We start from the raw sequence: 18260 nt of genomic DNA on the forward strand, positions 1-18260 counted from the left end.
GAACACAAGATCCATCAATACTCTATCCCAGTGGTTTCCAGTCCTATAAAGTGTGTCGCGAAATCTTGGAATTTAAAAATCATGAAACATTAAAAAATAATTGTTACAAATCAATTTTGAGACAAAGTGTACGAGTCAACGCCTCCAGCAGCAACCATGTTCAGTATTACACATAGTCACTATTAAAAAGAAAAGTTTTTACACTATTATAATTATTATTAATACAGAGACAAATAAACTGGATGTTGACACCTCATTAAACCTCAATTAATCAAATAATGTTGTTATTAATTTAAAAAATCAAACAAGTATGTCGTGATGTCGTGGGGGTCCAACAAAGTGTATCGTCAGTCAAAAAAGATTGGGAATCACTGCCTTATCCCACTCCTAATCAAGACCTGCTTTATATTTAGGCTCATGCCATTTTTACAAAATGAAAATGAAATGAAATATTTGAGTTTTACGTCCCACGATTATGCCGGTTAGGCTAAAGGAGACGGTGATGATGAGTAATGAATGAAGTGGTGGAATGAAGAAAGTGGGAGGAAACGGGATAACCCCGAGAAAACCCACGCACACGGTGTTTGTCCACCACAAAGTTCACTTGGCCCGGGACCCCAAGCACCAGAGGTGAACGCTCTACCACTGAGCGACCGCGGCCCTCAGTCATCTTTAGTCTGAGCATTGGTTTTTCTTTTTAAAAAAATGTTTCCTTACGAAAAAAAAAAAAAAAAAAACGGATCAGGCAGAACCATATAAATGTGTCATTAGCATTAGAAATATGTCTAAATTACATTGGCTAACGAGAACACAGTAAAAACAGTTATTCGTTCATACATACCCTATTGAGAAAAGCCTCCATGTCTTGTACTTTCGTGGGACAAGAACTTTCGAGTCACTCTACTCATCAACTCATCACGCTTGTGAAGGCTGTTACTCAAAGCAACTAACTAAATGCCTTAGACTTCGTCACAACTATCATATCAGGGTTATCAATAGTGACGAAGCTCCCAGTCCTCGACATCAATATCAAATTAACAGCCGTACATACAAAATGATGACGTGCTACTATTTTGTCGATCCTACCAACCATATGTCACTTTGTTTTCCTCCCTCTCTTTCCTATGTCAACAGTGATCAGCATTTCTTGTAACTTCTGTCTTCAGCTCTGTATACAATAACAACAATCCCTTGTCTGTGTTTCTATGTAAGAAGATTATCAAACATACCATTGCACTGGGAAACTAATGTTATTAATGAACATGTGATTTTTATCTATATCGTTGATTTTATCTGTAGGCTATTTCATTAGTAAATTACCACTGAACAAAAGGCGCCTTAAGACGTAAAATCAACTAAGGTAATGCGGTACGAAACAAATTTTACCTTTCTATGCCAGTGTAACGCGACTATTTGAAAGAAATAAGAGGTCAAATAGTGATTTCTTTCAATAACTCCCTCTTGCGGTAGGTGCAAATTCAATCGATCCGGTAGCAAAGCCTTTACGTGATCGCCTATCAATTATAGCATTGCACTGTTTGACCTCCTTTTTCTCCTTCTGAAATGTTGTTACCGAATGGATTCATCTGGATCAAATTAGCTCATTACGTGTAGCATGTCGGATCACATTTGTAACACAAGAGCAAGTCCTTAATATAAGATGATTAAAGTGTTCTCTCAGTTAGTGTGGAAGATCTGAGTTCAACCACCGGCAAGAATATCTGCACACGTTGTTTCATTTAGCCTTGGTGCTGCAAAGGGACATTAATTTCAAACAATCACTAACCAATAATTACCTTAGCATCGGAAAGTCATTGAGGTTTTTAATAAGAAAATCGATACTAAAAAAACTATGTCATTATTTGCCTGCTAAGACTAAGAAACAACAAAATCAGACCAAATTTCGAATGGACTTTCAATGCCTTTTACAGGTTCATTGTTTGATTGAATGACAGCACTAGCAATCTATAGTTTATATTCTCTGTCTGAATATCTTGATGCAGATGATATGGAATTCCAACAAAAAATCTAATAACAATCTGAATAATTAAATATCAAAACCGCTATTACTCACAGAGAATTTCTAAGTCCGAAACAAAGCGTGAAGAAAAATTAAAGAAAAATATCTTTCTACAAAAGTTGCATTCTAATAATAAAGTCACGCTAATAGATGCTACTTGCACTATCGCTTGCCTATATAACAAAGTTTTAGAAAAACTGCACTCATATGGTATGGAATTTTGAGTGGTTGGTGGGCAAACTAAATAATAATAATAATAATAATAATAATAATAATAATAATAATAATAATAATAATAATAATAATAATAATAATAATAATAAATATAATAAAGCATTTAAATGTAAAACACTAGTTTTTCATTAAGCACAATTAACGTATAGCGTACAGCGAGCCGAAGGTTCAGCGAGACGAACTAGTGTTCTCACCACAGCCAACCTCGATTTTACAAATTTAAGTAATAAAACTGCATAAATCTAGGGACGAATCGAGGCAAGATTCGTTAGCCTAGTCTCGATTCACATGCACCTATCTCGTTCTCGTCTCGAAACAAATTGTCCAATATTAAAAATGCGTATATACCACTACATTACAGATTGTACTTATTTTTTTATATTTTATATTGTATGATCAGGGATAAAAGTGAAGGGGAACGCCGTCCCTCACCTCGAAAAAAATATGTACGGCGTCCCCTCAGTTTCTAAAATATTACAATGGCCAAAGATAGGCAGGGGGACGGCGTGATGTCATGCTGCTACCTACCGTCCCCCTACCTTTTCAGATCCACTTTTACCCCTGCATATGACCAAATATATTTCTTGCGTGCAAGACTCCGGGCTCGATCTCTGAGGGAGGTACTTGATTACGCCTAGGATAAAAACTCGAATCCTGGTTCGTTCTTTGAATCCCACTTAAGCAGTAGATCCTTATTGTATTTCCTCGGTTCTCAACAGAAATGTTACACTCGAATCAGCGAATTCTACAGTTTGCTCTTGATCTGCTGAAATCAAAACGAAAATCATAAAGGCAAATAATACGGTAAATACCAACAAAATTATACTTACTTGAATGTTAATACGTAAATTTCACACTTGCATTTCACATTTTATCATCTACTGTATTCTTTGACTCATTCCTATATTCAACAGAAAAAAATCACGCTAATTCTCTTACAAATACTGATATGTTACTACCACTTGCTTCCGTTTCACCCAATCCTAATTCTTACAATGTTACTTCTGAATCTTAGATAATGCACAATTATCAGGAAAGAAATGGCTGTAGATCCTGTATCCTTTCAGTTTAAATGTGTTCATACTTCCGGCAGCACAAACTTTACGTGAAATCCTGTCGCTAAGCTTTTCAACTGATTTCCGGTTCTAATGTAAAATAGAAGAGTCCATATGATTTAACAGTGAGAGCTTGAAACAACAGTTTATTTTATTTTAAATTATGCAGCACTATACTCAGAAATGTACGTAAGACTAGGGGTAAAAGTGGATCTGAAAAGGTGGAGGGACGGTAGGTAGCGGATAGGGGAATTCAAAATTTATGCCAAAAAGAGAGTATCTAATGGGGTTTTGTAATTACACTTTTATTGAAATGCAATCATCAGAGGAAAGGTGGCTCAAATATTTTACGAATAACTATAAAAGGATTTGAGAGAATCTCCAATATGTGTAGCACACCACAAGGAGGCAATGCAGCAAACGAAAACAGAAAAAGATGGGCTTATTATTTTGTAAGCTACATAGGTAGAGTTTCATGGCAAGGTTTTAAGTTGTTCTTTATGTCAAGAAACATTCAGTTGCTACCTCTAAAATAGCAACGATATGCACAATATTATCAATTATACGAGAACCAATAATATTTTTCTTACGCATCCAGCACGTTTTTTTAAACCTCATGAATACCCTGATGTTCAACTAATTTTCGTGTTAAATCTAATATTTTTAAAATTTAATACGTTAACAATGGACGACAAATTGTCAGCCGAAAACGATGTTTTTTTCTTTTCTGTTCTGTTATTATGTTGATGATTGTTTTGCATTTCAGCGCCCCGTTTCAACACACGGGCTATATAATACGTGACCTCGACTTAAAGTATAATGCTCTGTTACAAGTGGCCATTCATTCCGGTGTGAGTGATATAAGAAATCTCAAGGAACTGCATTAACAATAGAGGCTCGTTCTCCAAACCTATTTGTTGTCTATTGTCGTTAATATCACAATAAAGTGTTCATAGCCTCGCTGCTGAAACGGGATGCTAAAAGAGAATCAAATGTATATATTACATGAATTTATAATAATAATAATAATAATAATAATAATAATAATAATAATAATAATAATAATAATAATAATAATAATTGAAGTTCATTTTATCCAGTGTATACCTGAGCGTCAAGGGGGGGCTATAGCCCCTATAGCCCCCCTGGATCCGCCACTGCATACATACATACATTATATACATCCATACATACATACATTACATACATACATACATACATACATACATACATAACATACATTACATACATAACATACATACATACATACATTACATACATAACATACATACATACATACATACATACATTACATACATACATACATACATTACATACATACATACATACATACATACATACATACATACATACAAGTTACAGGAATTGTTGCTTGATTACTGATATTTTTAAGAACAGAAAATTTTCCGGAAAAATATAGTGGAAAATTTTCCGAAATGAAAAATTTTCCACCGTACATCACTAGCGACAACGCATCTCCTTGTTTCAGGCAATTTTCGACGTGAAAGCTCGTGGACACAAATTTTCCTACCCGGACTTTACTTTGGGATTCATTTAAACATACCTTAATTAATCTAATTAGCTTTCTCGGTATTCCTAGTTTTGTAAGAACGTTGTATGATGTTTCTCTCCTAACCGAGTCGTACGCCTTTCTAAAATCAATAAATGGTTGATGTACCGGGGTATTGCAATCCCACTTTTTTTCGAGTATTTGGCGAATGGTAAATGTTTGGTCGATAGTTGATCGACTTCGTCTAAATCCGCACTGATAATCTCCAATAATTTCATTTTCGTATGGCGTCAATTTGGCGTTCTTTCAAATATTCTATTAGCAAATATAATACCTTCGGAATCATAAAAATAAATCAACATTTTTTTTTTTCTCACGTGACCTTTGAAAACGCATTTTTTTCACGTTCGGACAACTTGGGGACTTCCAAGCAGCACTTTGGAGTTTTATTTGCGGGTCGTACTTGAAGCACTAAGTCTTACCACCAGTTACAATCGATTCCAGGAATGTTCTGTTCTGTCTTGCTGTTTTAATCAGGTCCTTGCAATGTTCAATGTTTTTTGTCATCAATTAAGTTGTGAGGAACAAATCGAGCACACACTTTTCGTTTCTTTAAAGCCTTTGGTAAAATTTCGTGAACCATGTCTTTTGTTGTATTTAATTCCTCCGCCATTCATTTCACAGTCGAATTCACATCGTGGACGATCATTTCTCGCACTTGTTTCACCAGCTCATCGCGATTTTGGTTTTTCGGTCTGCCTGGCTTTGGGTCGTATTCCAAGTAGGGATGCGCACGAGACAAGATCTGTGGCTGTCTCGTCTCGAAAAATGTATCTCTATTGGAAGGGCCGTGTCTCGACTCGAATTTTGTCAGAAAAATCCTGTCTCGTCTCGACTCGTCTCGTGCGCATCCCTAATTCCAAGGTCTCACGACCGCCCCGAAATCGCGTATACCATTTGAACACACGAGTACAAGATAAGCACTCATCACCATACCCTGCAGCGTATTGTCTGTCTTTCTAAAGTTACATGTTTGAAATTGGTGACTTTGATGAATGAAATTTGATAATTCAACGTTTTCCTAACTCTCCGTCATAAAGGTGGGGTGTACCATACCCAGCCGTATGACTTACAGTTGTAACTACTAGATGACTCCACGGGTTAGAAAGCAAAAAAGCAAAAACAATCAATAATATAATAGTAAAATCATATAATAGCAATATTATATTCCAACTCATTAAAAATGTGCTAAAAATATAGCCAAAGCTATTTGAGGTGATGGGGCACTGGCGTTACGCGACTCGACCTTTATAACGGAAGGTTAATCCTTGGGTAAAATGTTTTATGCACCTTTTTTCTAATCATCTGTAAACAAACAAAATGCAAGTCTGATTAAGACTATTTTATGTGTGGTACTGTATTACTGTGTGTGCGAAGACGCACTAAAGGAAGTTAATGAAGGACAACAGATCATGAAGATAATAGGAAAAAGAAGAAACAATATGCTTGGCCATCTTGCTCGGCAATCCGATTGGATCATCGTGTTGATAGTGCGAAAGGAAAAAGGAAAACGAGGAAGAGGAAGACCAAGGAATCTAGATGCAGTTACGACCTTATCAAAGTATAAAACAGCTCTCGAAAGGGAGAGAAAAGTTTTAAAATTCCCATGTTACCCACCAACCTATGGTCGAGGCAAGAAAGAACAGAACACTGTATTATAAAAAATGAATCTTTATTATTATTTTTATAATTAATTTTCGTTAATAGATACTGAATTATAAAATGAATTTGGGTATACTTTGTATGTAGAATAATGAAAAGGACCTACTTCATTTTATGAAAATTTATTGTATTATAAGAATTGGAACATTACCCCCGTAGTATATTATTGTATTAGTATATATTTGCATTCTGAAGTATGTCTGGTAATATGAAATATAACCAATATTAGGGATTTTTTCTTCATAGTGCTATTACACTGCTAATATTTCACTTATTGTATAAGTTATGATTGTTCATATATTCTATTGTTATAAAAATCTATTTTCTTCTCTAGTGTCTATGTTTCTTTTAATTTTCTTCCACTTTCAGACATTATATTATAGTAATTTTCCTTTATCCTTTTTACTGTAAGCTGAAAATTAAGCAAACTTCTGATAATGCTGTATTCATTTTTGAATCCTGTTACCGTTTCAAGCGTTTCAAATAAAGAAACATAGCAAACCCAAATCCAACTGTTGAAGCAACGGAAGGCACGTAGTAAAAATATTGTTTTACTTAATGTAAGTCATGGAATCCTTCTTTTCCATACCAACTATACCTCATACTTGAAACTAATTAGCGTTTAGCTGTCAAATGGTGATGATTTTTATGCCGCAAATGCTTAACAGAATGCAACTGGAATCAGAATAAAATATTGTTTCTAACGCAATTGTAAGTCCACTATTGGCAGACGTAATTGTTTTTGCGGGGGAGGGCGAGAAAAAAGTAAATGAAGATAAAATGTCGTTAAACTGCTTTTGATTCAATAGTACGAGGGCTATCCAGAAAGTAGATTACGTTTTCGTCTGTGTCCGCTAGGGGCGGGGCTAGCGCGGCCATCTTGGGGTCAGAGCGTTGCGCAGCTCAGTCGGCATCTAGCCGTGCTAGTGAGAGGTTCGTGCTGTGCTCCGTTAAGATACTGTGACGGTTTGAAATGTCTGCGTTAATTGAAAATCCCGCGAGCTGCGAGGTGCGTGCAGTAATAAGGTTTCTGACAGCAAAAAACTGTAAACCGATAGAAATCTATCGGCAGCTGTGTGAAGTGTGTGGGGACAACATTATCACTGAAGGTGTAGTGCGACAGTGGGTCATAAGATTTAAAAATGGCCGAACCAATGTTCACGACGAAGATCGAAGTGGGAAACCCAGCAAAGTGACTGCCGAACTTGTCGAAAAAGTCGATGTTAAAGTCCGTGAAAATCGAAAGTTCACAATAACGGAACTTTCTTTGAGTTTTCCACAAATTTCGCGAAGTTTGTTGCACGAAATCATCAGCGAAAAGCTTGGTTACCACAAGTTTTGTGCAAGATGGATTCCAAAAATCTTGACAGAGGACCACAAAAATCAGCGAATGGCTGCAGCGTTGCACTTTTTGGACGCCTACAATAAGGATGGTGACTCTTTACTCGATCGCATCGTTACTGGTGACGAAACATGGGTGAAACACGTGAACTGTGAAACGAAATTGCAATCAATGCAGTGGGGGCACACAGGTTCTCCCCAAAAACCCAAGAAATGCATGCAAACAATGTCGGCAAGGAAGATGATGGCGACTGTTTTTTGGGACAGAAAAGGTGTGATTTTGGTGGACTTCCTGGAAAGAGGCACTACAATAAACGCTCAAAGGTATTGCCAAACTCTGCAAAACCTCAGAAGAGCAATTCAAAACAAGCGCAGAGGAATGTTGAGCTCTAAGATCTTGTTGATTCACGACAACGCCCGGCCCCACACGGCAAATGTCACGCGTGAAGTTCTTGAATCTTTTCAGTGGGAGTTGTTTCCTCATCCGCCGTACAGTCCCGACCTGGCACCGAGCGACTTCCACCTATTCCCAGCAATGAAGAAGTGGCTGGCTATGCAGCGTTTTGATGACGACGAACAGCTGCAAGAAGAGGTAACGAAGTGGTTGAAGTCGCAGGCGGCCGAATTTTTCGACGAAGGAATTTCCAAGCTCGTACATCGCTACGACAAATGCCTTAATTTGAATGGTGACTATGTCGAAAAGTAGTATTTGTGTGTGGCTTTCATCTGTATATAATAAAATTTGTTTCCTATACTTTGTTGATTTTTTATTCCAAAACGTAATCTACTTTCTGGATAGCCCTCGTACATTCTTGAGCTGGAAAACACTGTCTAAGATAGCAAAGATGCCCATGTTGATAATTGTTTCTACTTTGATTTGAGTTTAGCGTCACTTTCTGCAGCAAGGCTATATAAGATGTGGACATACAGCTTAACGTTTAATCCGATCCACATAAGTTCCCACCGAGAATCGAACCCAAGCATCCCGCGCCAAAGGCTGTTGCTCATTGTTATTAACTATCCTCACGTATTAAGATGAACTATCCGATTTCTGTTTCTTATTGTAGGCACTTCTATTGGAAGTGACACGTTTTCGTACAGGCGTCAAACGAATAGCCCTAAATCCAGGCGCACACCCAGAAATTTTGTTGGGAGGGGTCCAAAGTTTGCGGGTCCAATACACGAGGCACTATATCTAGCATTGAGTCGGTGTTATTGTAAAATCCTAAAGACAATAAGTAATTTTTAAGTGTTGGTACCCAAATTCTTATTTTAAAAAAATAAAATATGTAACTTCATGCAGAGGTGTTCATCCTCGCAAGGGTGGCCCTCTCGAGAGCATCCTCACCCTCAAATTTCTTCGCCCACAATGACGTTTAGGGTGCACGAGGGCGAGGACAAGCTTCGAGAGCGAGGACGAGATTGCACGAGGGAGAGAACAAATTCCCAACACCAGGACATGGGCGAGGAAGGGACCCAGACAACTCACTTCACCAGGGGGGGGTGAACGAGTGTGAGGGCCAATGTCCACTGCGAGCAGGAGAATACGGAAGGACGAGGACGTTTCCACCACGAAGAGAGTAGCTATAGGCAATGAACAAATTCCCTCGCGAGGGTGAGGGTCAGCTGCACTGCGAGGACGGAGAAAGGTCGCAGTACACCATCTATGGCTACATATTTCCTTTATGTTTAGGAATATTTTCTATAGGAATAAGTATAGGTTTATTAAGAAACTTCAATTATAACCCAATTCTAAATATGGTCCGTACGACCTTATTTATTGAATACTAATTCTGGGACCATGTGCGATTGAAAGCACTAATTCGTGACATGAAAATTTCTTATTTCTTTCGAAGTGGTTGTACCAACTTCACGTTTACCCCGAACATATATATGCCCCGTTTGCCCTTATTTATTGAGCACTAATTCTGGGACCATGTGGGATGAAGAGCACTAATTACCTATACAGTTTAGTTTGAATTTTGAAACAACTTTTAGAAAACGTGAAGTTGGTCCAACCATCTTAGTAATCAAAATATCTTGAAAACAAATTGACCGCTAATTCTGTGGTCTTGAGCACTAATAAGCACTAAATCTTGACACAAAAAAATTTGTATTTCTACGATGTGGTTGGGTCAACTTCACGTGACTCTAGTTATCCTGTTACTACGGAAGTACAGAGTTTTCAAAAAATAAAGATTATGTTCATTTTCTCAACATAGTTGTGTGATCAAAGAAAGAAAAATATTCTTAACAAAATGTCTCAATCCTCAAAGAATAAACTTCGCCTTCCACCTCAAGATACTATGTTACTAAATTCTTATCGACTGACCTGAATTCTAAGCTATCTGTGTACCAATTACTGTAATAAATGCATTTTTTATTTCCTATTATGCTCTGAATACAACGTTTATTGTACTTTAATCTTCGCCGCTTGCTTTATCTCGAATAGTAAATCACACAACTCAATATTTCATTACAATTGTTTACCACGAAATATAAGCAATTCTACATAAATACACCCGTCCTATGGAAATCAAATACCGTCGATTTTCTTTAAAAGAAAATTTTAAAACATTACTGAGCAAAAGAAATCCAGTTTGTGAAAAGTTGCTGAAACCCATCCCTTAACTGAAGAAACTTACGTTTACGATGCATTAATTCTTTCTTTTGTGAAGTAAGGTATGAGTTTTATTTCCATATACCTTTTTCTACCATTGTCAGCTATTGAACTACTTACGTAGGATTTTTAGAAATAGAAACATGAAGAATTGTTCATTTTATATTACAGTATATTACGATTTGATACTATTCTCTAGGCCATGAAACACTAAACATAAGCAATATTTTCCTTTAAAACTAACGTGTTCACTAATGTTTACTGAAGTTTAGCCTCCCTTTTCAGCTTTTCATTCAACTGCGTTTTATGATCCTTATACAGAATAATTGTGACATTTCAGAAATCCCGCTTCATTTGTGTTTTCCGGCATTCGATTGATATAAACACAAAAATAACCTACATGGATATTGGGCTGTATATTACTGTTAAAATAGAAATTAAAAATAATAATAATAATAATAATAATAATAATAATAATAATAATAATAATAATAATAATAATAATAATAATAATAATTACTAGTAATTGTATTGGTACTTTTATGCAGGTTCTAACTATTATCCTTCGTAGAGTGCTGAATTTCTGATTGTGATATTGCTATCACATATGAAACCAGCTTATCTCGAAAGCCAACATGAAAGAATTATCTTCCTAGCTTTATTAATGTTAAATCCTATTTCTCGATCAATCACATAGCAGAAATACATCCTGCAAATTCATCACAAACATTTTGATCAAAGCGACCATTACACAGATTTATTGCTTCATGGTCGTTATGAGGTCAGCAAACAACTGTTTATAGTTGTTTGATTATGACTCAAATGAACAATAAATGATTCAAGTATACGTTACGTTCATTGTCAACTGTTCTTACGTATCTTCGGGTACAAAATGAACAGACCTAGAAGTCATGGACATCTTTCTTCGTATTACTAATAGTATTATTTGAAACATCTGATTGCTTATAATAACTACATAATGCAGAAGATTTCTGGAACAACTTTCGTTGATGTCCTCTAGATTCTTGCTTTCTTTTTGAGATAGGTAATGGGCTCCCGTTCCCTCCCCTCAAAAAAAGGAAGAAGAAAAACATCATGGCCAATCAAGTACTGCAATTCAAAGACCTTCCTCTTAATAAAATATTATTATTAGCATCCGTTCAGTAGACTAAATGCACGCAATGGGACATTGAAGATTAATTTCTCGTACTTGAAAGCGGTAGATTACCACATTTCATCATAACCATTATAAAGCTGAGTAAGTCTTCGTACAGTAACAGCTAAAGGAGCTGTCTACAAGTTAAAAATTACATAAAATTACTAGTCTTACGTCCCATAGTTATTGACCTTTACGCTAAAGGAGACAGAAGATAAACTAAAACGGATGATTATGGAAAAACTAATAGAATGATAATACAGCAGGAAGTGGTATAAGCCCGAGAAAACCCAACCAAATGTCTACCATAAAATCACATGATTCGGGACTGAACCAGGGATTCCTCGCACAAGAGGTGAGCGCTTTACCACTGAGCCACCGTGCCCCTTTCTCGAAGTCGAGAGTTAGATAAGTCGCTTTTCTGTGTTGCAAACCAGAACCGTAGCAGTTTTCTTTTTTAATGACTTCCAAACTATGCCATGAACAAGTACCGGAAGTCTTATAGAACGGGTTTGTCCGTTCGTCTATACATCTGTCTGTCTGTCAGTGAAAGCTGTTTTATGCAATTGATTCAGCGTCCCAAGAATATGATCCATCCCCTCTGTTAACCTCTTGTTAAAACCGGTTATTCGAACTGGAAGTGGTTGAAACTAGCAACTTCCGGTTTCAACACTTTTCGCTGCAGAAAAAAAAACTGTAATACATAGTAATAGACTGTTATTTTTTGCAATCGATTCAGCGTCTCAAGAAAACATATCGTCACAATTTGCAACACTGCCGAAACCGAAAATGGTCGAAATTTACTACTACTCCCAGTTTCAATACTGATTTCTAAACACCAAACACTGTAATATATATACCGAGAAGTGGTTTTTATCCAATAGATTCAGCGTCCCACATCCACATACCAGATTCCACATCCTAGGCTAACCCTATACTCAAAACGGAAGTGGTTGAAGTCAATCATTTTCGGTTTCAATGTTAATTGATATAGAACAAAAACTGCAATACATAATCTATATATATAAAAGAGAACGCACAAATCCTTTGTGAACTCATCACGCTAATACGGCTGAACCAATTTCTTTCATTTTTGGGGGGTTATTAGGATTTGGACCCTAGATGGTTTTTATCATATCACTTTAATTTTTAATTACCAGTGTCTTGAGATAATTGACCATTCAAGTGTTCATACGTACAAATCCTTTGTTATTAGTTCATCATAGGTAAAAATAAACGTATTTATATGCAACCCGCATGACCATGTGACTCGGCGGGTTAACATAAATGACAGGCGATATAATAACATTTACTGGAATCTACTATGGTTTTTATCATATCACTTGAAAGCGAAAAAGTAAAAATTATCTAATTAACAAGGTTTATTGCGTTCCGGGGTGACCGCAGCGAAGCGGGGTGAACGCTGCTAGTCACATATAAACACATCATATTGCAATAACCTACTGGAACCAGAAGTGGTTGAAACTTACTAGTACTTCCTGTTTCGATACTGATTTCCATAGAGCAAAAACGATAAATGATATTGAGAAGCGATTTTTTGCAATCGACCCTGCGTTCCCCGAACAGGTTCCATCTCCTCCGTTGAACCTCTTTTCATACTAAAAGTGGTACGAAATAACTATTTTCGGTCTCAACGTTGTACAGAAACGGTAACAAGCATCTCTTTCGATCGGTTCAGCGCCTCAAGAGAACATACCATCACTACCTGCAACACACTATCAAAACCGGATGTGGTTGAATTTCTCTATTATTTTTGATTCCAATATTGATTTCAATTGCGTAAAATGGTAGATTCAGCTTCCAAAGAATAGGTCTCAAATCTTCCGTTAATCATCTATTCAAATCGGAAGTGGTAGAAACCAATAGTTTCCGGATTTAACGTTGATCGCCATAGAAAATTTATAATATATAGCGAGTGACAAGTGGATTTCATCAATCGATTCAGCGTCAAAAGAACCATCACCATCTAAAACCAGACGTAATTGCAATTTTCCAATTTCAATACTAAATTCCATAGAGCAAAAACTGTAAGGGGTATCTAAAAACAATTATTGACAAAAATTCAGCGCCCCAAGAATGAGTTTTGTCTCGATTTTTTATCTATTTGTTAAAAATGGATAAAATTGAAATAGCGACAAGTAGGTTTTTATACGGATTCAATATTAATAATATGTTTCATCTCTGATTTTATTCTTTTTATTGTAACCAAAATTGATGGACAATCACAATTTCCGGTTTTAGTATTAATTCCCAGACAGCAAAACAGTAAGAGTTGTTGAAGTATCTGGGAAGATGGCGGACCCAGGAGCCTACAGATAAAGTTAGTGTGTTAGGTGTGTGTATGTGTGTGATAATATACTGCTGGGAGGAAACAAACGAAAGAAAGACTGAAATATAATTAAATTGGGAAATTTTGGTCTAGTATTGCAAAGTTCAAAATGTTACTTTATATAGCGATAATTACAGACGTCTTTCAGGTTCCGTTTTTGTGAAATATAATCCTTATTAGCTGAGAAAATTATTTCAAAACTTAAAAAAAAAAAAAAAAAAACCGCAATGCCAAAACATTAGGTGGGGCGAGCGCCCCCATCTGCGCACGCCTATGTGTCAGCCCCCTGAACATTTTAGAGTACACGGGCTTTCAAGCATTTTTTGAAATCTTTATTTATAAGGTAACCAAAAACGTTTTTGCCATTCCAGAGCAGAGAGAATCGAAGAGGAATACAGATGACTGTACCGGTAGGTATCTTTGGGTTTCGAAGTAATCTCCATCAGCACCTTTTGCCAACGTTCCTGCAGATGCACAATACCCTGCTAATAAAATTCGGCGGTCGTGGATGCAAAGAAGTATGTGAGCGTTACGCAGATCTCCCCCATTTGCGAAGGATCTTCCACGGAGGTGGTTTGGTTGTCGAGGGAATGAAACAAGTGGTAATCTGTTGGTACAAGATCCGGTGAATATGGCGCATGGCAGTGTCTCCCAGCCAAGTTGCTGAAGGTTCTCCCGCGTGTTCTTTACCACATGTGGCCTGGCATTGTCGTGCAGGACCAACGCACTCTTGCGATTCACCAATGCGGCGGCTTCTGCCGCAATTCATATTGCATCCTTGTAACTGCTCAGAGTGGAGATCAGCAATTATGGTCTGACCAGGGGGAAGGAGCTCGTAATGCACTACTTCAACAATTCAGCTATACAGAAAGCATAATTTTTTGCGGGTGCAGAGATGGTCTTGAGGTGTGAGGAACAGTCACGTGACGGCAACTAACGTCTGGTACGCTTACGAGTGCCATAGAGAACTCACTTCTCATCACTAGTGTGCAAGCAATTAAAGATGAGTGTGCTCATGTGCCGAGTGAGCAATGCCAAATAAGGCTGCTGACAATGTGTGGGGTACCCACTTGCTTACCTTATATGACTTTTCTATCCCATGCAGGTGCAGTATAAGTGTTTCAGCGGAAACATGGATCCTTTCTGCAAATCCATCACATGTTGAACCACTGTCCTCCTCGATGGTTGATTTCAATCTCGTCATCCCCTTCGAGGTTCATCCGAAAGGCTAACATCTCTTGAACGGAATTTCTGGAACCAATGCCTAGCGGTGCGTTCGTTCACGGCATTCTCCTCAAACGCCTGGCATATGCGGCGACTTGATGTAGCAGGTCACAGACCCACTTTAAAGTTATATAATCCAGGCTCTGTCCATAAGAGCTGTAGAAAAATTGGGGATGACAGCAGATCTCTTCAGAACCTGTTAGATGGTGATTAAACAATAAAAAAAATCGAAGGTAACACTTCCGCAACCGGGGCCTTCATTGCGAAATTCGATATTCAAGATGGCGCCCGCGCGCCAAATACCAAATTATATTTAAACTGGGATATCTTCTCACAGAAACAAGCTAGAAACTTCGTTCTTGTATCAAATTAAAGAAAATGGATAGTATGAGTAAGAAACCTGGGTATATTGTTTACATGTTGCCGCAATATTTTAAAATAGCGGTCATTTGGGCCAAAAATCAATTTTTCCCACTTCTTTTTCTTCGTTTCATGACAAATTGCTATGAAGCTGTTACAAACTTTAAAATGCAACCCAAAATAATTAAAAGAGCATAATCTTAGCTTTCTATCGTTACTAATATCTTTAGTACATCTTAAAAAATGACGGAGTTAATTTAGTTTAAGTGGCGCAGGGTGTAGCGTTTTTGGACTGCTTAACAAATTACGGGAAAAACATTCACTACGGCCAAAACTTTCGAAGCTATTACTTTTCAACAAATTAAAATAGTCCATTTATTTTATAAGTAAATTAAAGGTAATAGGTTACTGTGTCGTGGGAAGTGAAGTATTGCATTTATCAAGTATTGCATTTATCAAGTATTATTATTTACATGTTTGTTTATATAGTATGTAGCTATGTAATTGTTATACTATTTTGCTGACTCTGATCTCATGAAAATTTACTTTGATTTGATGATAGCATGATATGTTGTTGTGAGAGCTACTAATATTTAACGTAAAGTTTTTTTAGTTTCAAAATGTTTACAAACGTATGAATTTAGGTATGTTTTAGAGAATATTTACATATTTCTTTTCAGAATATAATGTAAAATTACTGACACAACATAAATACTCAAAATAATATTTAAATTTTCCAAATATTTTAGCTACTGCTTGAGAGCAATATTTGTATATTTCTTGTAAATTAAGAAATTACAGGATAAAATAAAACTACTCACACTCAACACCGTAAAGTTATTAAAATAATAAGAGATAATTTTCTAGAAATGAATCTTAATGTAATTATTTTAGATAATTTTCTAGAAATGAATCTTAATGTAATTATTCTTATAGGCCTAAATTGTTTTTTTGAATGCTAAATAAAATTACAGACAAAAAATAAATTCTCAAACTAGTAAAAAGATGTGAACATTTCTATACAACTAAAAGTAACAATAATGAAATATATTGCAAATAATGCTAAAATGTGTTTTGTAGTTAATCACCTATGGAAAACAGGGGGAGAATTATACTTTTGTGTAATATTATCAATCAATTCCCTGGTATTTTTTCTACGTATTTTAATATGGAATACTACGGTCTATTGTTCTACGTTCTCAATTTGTTTACATCACATTCTTTTGCTATGAACTTAAGGACATATCCACACACGAACCAGTACATTTGCAGTAGGAAACACAATCTACATCACGTTTTCGACACTTACACCTTCTTGTTCCGCAACTTTTACATCCACATACACTTATAACATGTTCTGGCAAACAGTTGAGTGTTGCACTAGGAACTAGTGAGTTGTCTTCGTCAAGCTGCCAGCCATACTCCAAAGGATTGAGAGGGGCACTTCCTTCAAGCACAGTTAAACAAGTATGTACCATGAAGAATGACCTTTGCAAGTGACTTCTAAGAGAAGAGCTTGTGGGCGGAATAGTTAACAAATTTGCCGTTTTTGAGTGCGTAATCTGTTCTTTTCGAAGTTCGTCAAATGATTTCGAAGAACTCCCGCATTTGATAACTTGAACAAGGTACTTTTCTGCATTCTCAAAATCTTTCGGCTCTTCAGACTTCTGTTTTCCGAAGTTTTGAAGCAATTTAACAGGATCTGCTTTAATAGCTGCTGATTTTGTACCTATTTTACTTGTGACATCGGAGCCTGTAAGATAATGGGTGGCAATAATGACTTCACTAAGAGGACCCGCTTTTTTAGAAAGTATATGGATAGGAATAATTTCTGATGAAGATTTTCTCATCCATAGTTCTGCTAATCCTTGGATTTCAAAGGTTGAGAAATAATGTAGCAGATATACAAGAACATCTGTGTCATTGGAAATCACTACAATACGTTGAATATTTTTCCTGACACAATGCTCGATGTGAAGAATTATTCTTAAATCTGCTTCTTCTATTGGCCTTTTTAACTCTTCGTGCAATTTTGGAACATTTGAAGAGGAAGAGACAGATATAGCAGGAGTTTCACCATTTTCAAGTAGTAAACCACTCATATACATTGCAAAGGGAATAGACTTTGCTTTTGTGCAGAGGTACTCTTTTAAGACATCTTGAATTTCAATTTTGTTTTCCGAGGAAGCCCAAAATCTGTCCATTTGTACCGGTAGGGATGTGGTAGGTGACAGATTTGTTACTACCATAGGTGAGGCAGTTACCCTTCTCTGTCTTTCCACATTTTTCACTGAGGTAGTTAGATAGCTATCAAACACAAAATCCTCACGGGTGCATGTGCAAACACTGCTACAGCTCCTGAAGAATACATCAAACAGATCAGCAAATGTTTGTAAACCTTTCACTCGAGTTTTACGAAGTTGGTTCATGACATCAACTATAATTGCTGTATTCATTGGTGAATGGTCTTCAAAGTTGTACTCAGACGGTTCCAACAACTTCTGCAAAGTAGGCATTAGTTCCGATTTGTTTGGCTTGGTGGTTGCACCCAAATTGTCCAGCAATGTGGTGGAGTGGCACAGGTCATATCGCAATATATCATCTAACAGTAGCCCTCTCTCCTTAGCGATGTTTACCAGTCTCTGCG

General features: G+C 36.7%; 1 protein-coding gene across 2 annotated transcripts in view; it reads right to left on the reverse strand.

Moving 5' to 3' along the window:
• Window positions 1–18260, reverse strand: part of UGP (UDP-glucose pyrophosphorylase) — a 142072-nt gene that overhangs the window by 78879 nt on the left and 44933 nt on the right. The window contains exon 1 of one of the 2 annotated variants that reach the window (XM_081759072.1): window positions 842–1000. The exons of the other annotated variant lie outside the window; for it this stretch is intronic. Within the exon in view, the coding sequence (XP_081615198.1) occupies window positions 842–862 (21 nt within the window). The 5' untranslated portion in view covers window positions 863–1000. Of the gene's footprint in view, window positions 1–841; window positions 1001–18260 lie in introns of those variants that run through there. 2 annotated transcript variants of the gene reach the window in all.

This window comes from Thermobia domestica, chromosome 5 (assembly GCF_964235325.1).
Source record: "Thermobia domestica chromosome 5, izTheDome1.hap1.1, whole genome shotgun sequence".
Taxonomy (NCBI): Eukaryota; Metazoa; Arthropoda; class Insecta; order Zygentoma; family Lepismatidae; genus Thermobia; species Thermobia domestica.